The sequence below is a fragment of the Penaeus chinensis genome, chromosome 42 (assembly GCF_019202785.1).
Source record: "Penaeus chinensis breed Huanghai No. 1 chromosome 42, ASM1920278v2, whole genome shotgun sequence".
Lineage (NCBI taxonomy): Eukaryota > Metazoa > Arthropoda > Malacostraca > Decapoda > Penaeidae > Penaeus > Penaeus chinensis.
In genome coordinates this window covers 16039541-16042040 of record NC_061860.1, presented here as the reverse complement: position 1 = coordinate 16042040, position 2500 = coordinate 16039541, and the positions used below count along the sequence as shown (strand labels likewise).

At 37.2% G+C, this 2500-nt stretch overlaps 1 protein-coding gene across 7 annotated transcripts in view; it reads right to left on the bottom strand.

Annotated features, from left to right (window-relative positions):
* LOC125048013 (death-inducer obliterator 1-like) overlaps positions 1–2500 on the bottom strand; it is a 73681-nt gene that overhangs the window by 55439 nt on the left and 15742 nt on the right. For all 7 annotated transcript variants that reach the window (XM_047646589.1, XM_047646593.1, XM_047646594.1 and 4 more), the window contains one exon: positions 358–522. In XM_047646589.1, the coding sequence (XP_047502545.1) occupies positions 358–522 (165 nt within the window). The remainder of the gene's footprint in view (positions 1–357; positions 523–2500) is intronic.

The window sequence follows — 2500 nt, the reverse complement described above, 5'->3', positions numbered from 1 at the left end:
TGTATATATGGTGATATGTTAGAGCATGTGGAGGGGAAAGTTCCACTACATGTTGCAGACTACCATGCCCAGCAGCTGGATGTTGCCAAAAAATCAGAGTTTATGATGCTGAGAGATTTCTGATACCTATCAGAGTGGGCTAAGTATCAGTGAGACACAGGGATGTTTGCAGAGGACAATGGCTTTCTTAATTAATTTTCTGATATGAGAGCACTTGTAAGTTACAATTCTAAGGAAAACAGCTTCAATGCAAGCCTCTACAAGTCCTCCAAATCCACACGTTACCAAACTCTCGGGTTACAATTCAAAGCATCTTCCACCAAATTTTAACAGACAGAGAGACGGGAGCGTACTGACCTTCAAGCGGTAGAGGTGGATATCCTTCCACTGTGAGGTTGACATGTGTAGTTCCGTCGCCAGTGGCAGGCAAGGGGGCGGTAAGATTTGCTTCTGTCAGACTGCCTACGCCACCACTGCCCATGCGCACTACACTAACCTGAGAACCATCTGCTCCATGGCTGGCTGTAAAGAACAAAATTTAAGGTATCAGTGACAGGGATCATCTCCATTAACCCCTTCCTGACAGGTCACACGCTGAGGCATCATAACAAACCGCTCGATCTGTGGAGTGCAACTGTACACTGCAGTGATGTGCCAAAACACTACGAGAAGGGGTTTGGCTTGATGTAGCGAACTCCCACGCTCAAAGTCGGCTCGTTGCCATTAATCTCCAGGGCATAGTTTATTTCAATTTTCTTCACCTGTCAGTAAGGGGTTAACAATATAATTTTCATTATTTTCCTGAAGGGTTTGAAGAGAGGAGGAGGAGAAGGGGAAATGGAAAAAGAAGTTAAGGAAAAGAGTAGGACGAAGATGAAGGAAAGAAGAGGAGGAAGAAGATGAAGGAAAGAAGAGGAGGAAGAGAAAAAGAGAAAGGGAGACCATCCCAAATGAGGGGGGTTAAAGGGTCAAACTGAGTTACCTAGGCTATGTTACACACACAAGAATGAAAAAACTACCAAAGTACTGTTTGAGGTGTAAGGGCATAAATGCCGACAGGTTAACTTTGGTCACAGGTAATTAGAGCCAGGTACACCTGTATGGACTTCTCCTTGTTGCAATCTTGCATATGGCATTTGATAAAGACATTGCGCTTAGATATGAGTTCGTGCATGTCCAAAGAACACTTTTTAACCAATGTCAGAAAAAATGAAAATTAGAGTGATGTATGAAACAATATTTAGTGTATTTTTTCTTCAAAAATGTGATTTTGTGCACATTTAAACATGAAATATGCTTTCCATCGAGACTCCGTAGTAATATGCTGCAGTTTAGAAAAGGCTCTATACGTGTACTGAGTACAAAGCACTAATGATAAAATATACAAGTATAACTAATGATAATAACTCGGTTTGGAATAGCTCTAGCAGTCAGTTCCGTCCACATCGGCAAAATTATTTTGATTTGAAATTTGTCGTTTCCAATGTAATGAGCATTTCAAATACAAAGGCCACCCCATGGCTGAAAATTTGAACTTTGGAAAAATAAGTGAAATATTGATTATTTTATGTTGAAGACGATAGTACCCAATGATAACTGCTCTAAATTAAAAACTACCCAGAATTTAAAAATTGGTCTTAACCATTCACTTCTTAAGGAGTTCATACAGCTAACACACCTTTTTCATGTTGGAAGCATAAGCATATAACAATTTTGAGCTGATATTGCCATCCATTCTCCATTTCTTCACAATCGGATTGTCAAATAGAATTATTAGTAATTTCAGGTTTAAATTAGTTTCCTTTATGATTTAATGCATTTATTAAATGTTTCAGACAGGAAAAAAACAAAAAAACTCTATGCTCTGGCGATCCATGGCAACGCGCCGACTTTGAGCGCAAGAGTTCGGTACATCAAGCCGAATCACTGCCTCGGAGCGCCTTGGCGCACAGCTGCACGCCACATTTCGAGCAGTTTCTTTTCACGTCTATAGATGTAACCCGTCGGGAAGGGGTTAAGTTAGTAATAATCTCATCTCAAAGTACACTTTTTGTTTCATTAAATAATATCTTTAAATCTAGCAAAGAAATAATAGAAATAACTAACTTTGGAATGTGTTAAAATCTCAAAGTCATGTTCTCAGTACTTTGTTTCATAAGCCTGCAAACCATACCAGGTGCATAAATTTTGAGTGCCTCCATATCAAATGATATGTGTGCTGACCGTACCATGCCCCCCCCCCCCAAAAAAAAAGTGTGTATATATATACACATATATATATATACATATACATATACACATGTGTAAATATATATACATATATGCATACATAAATATATATACATATATGCATACATATATATATATATATATATGCATACATATACATATATATACATATATGCATACATATATATATATATATATATATATATATATATATATATATATATATATATATATATATACATAGACATATACATATATATACATATATGCA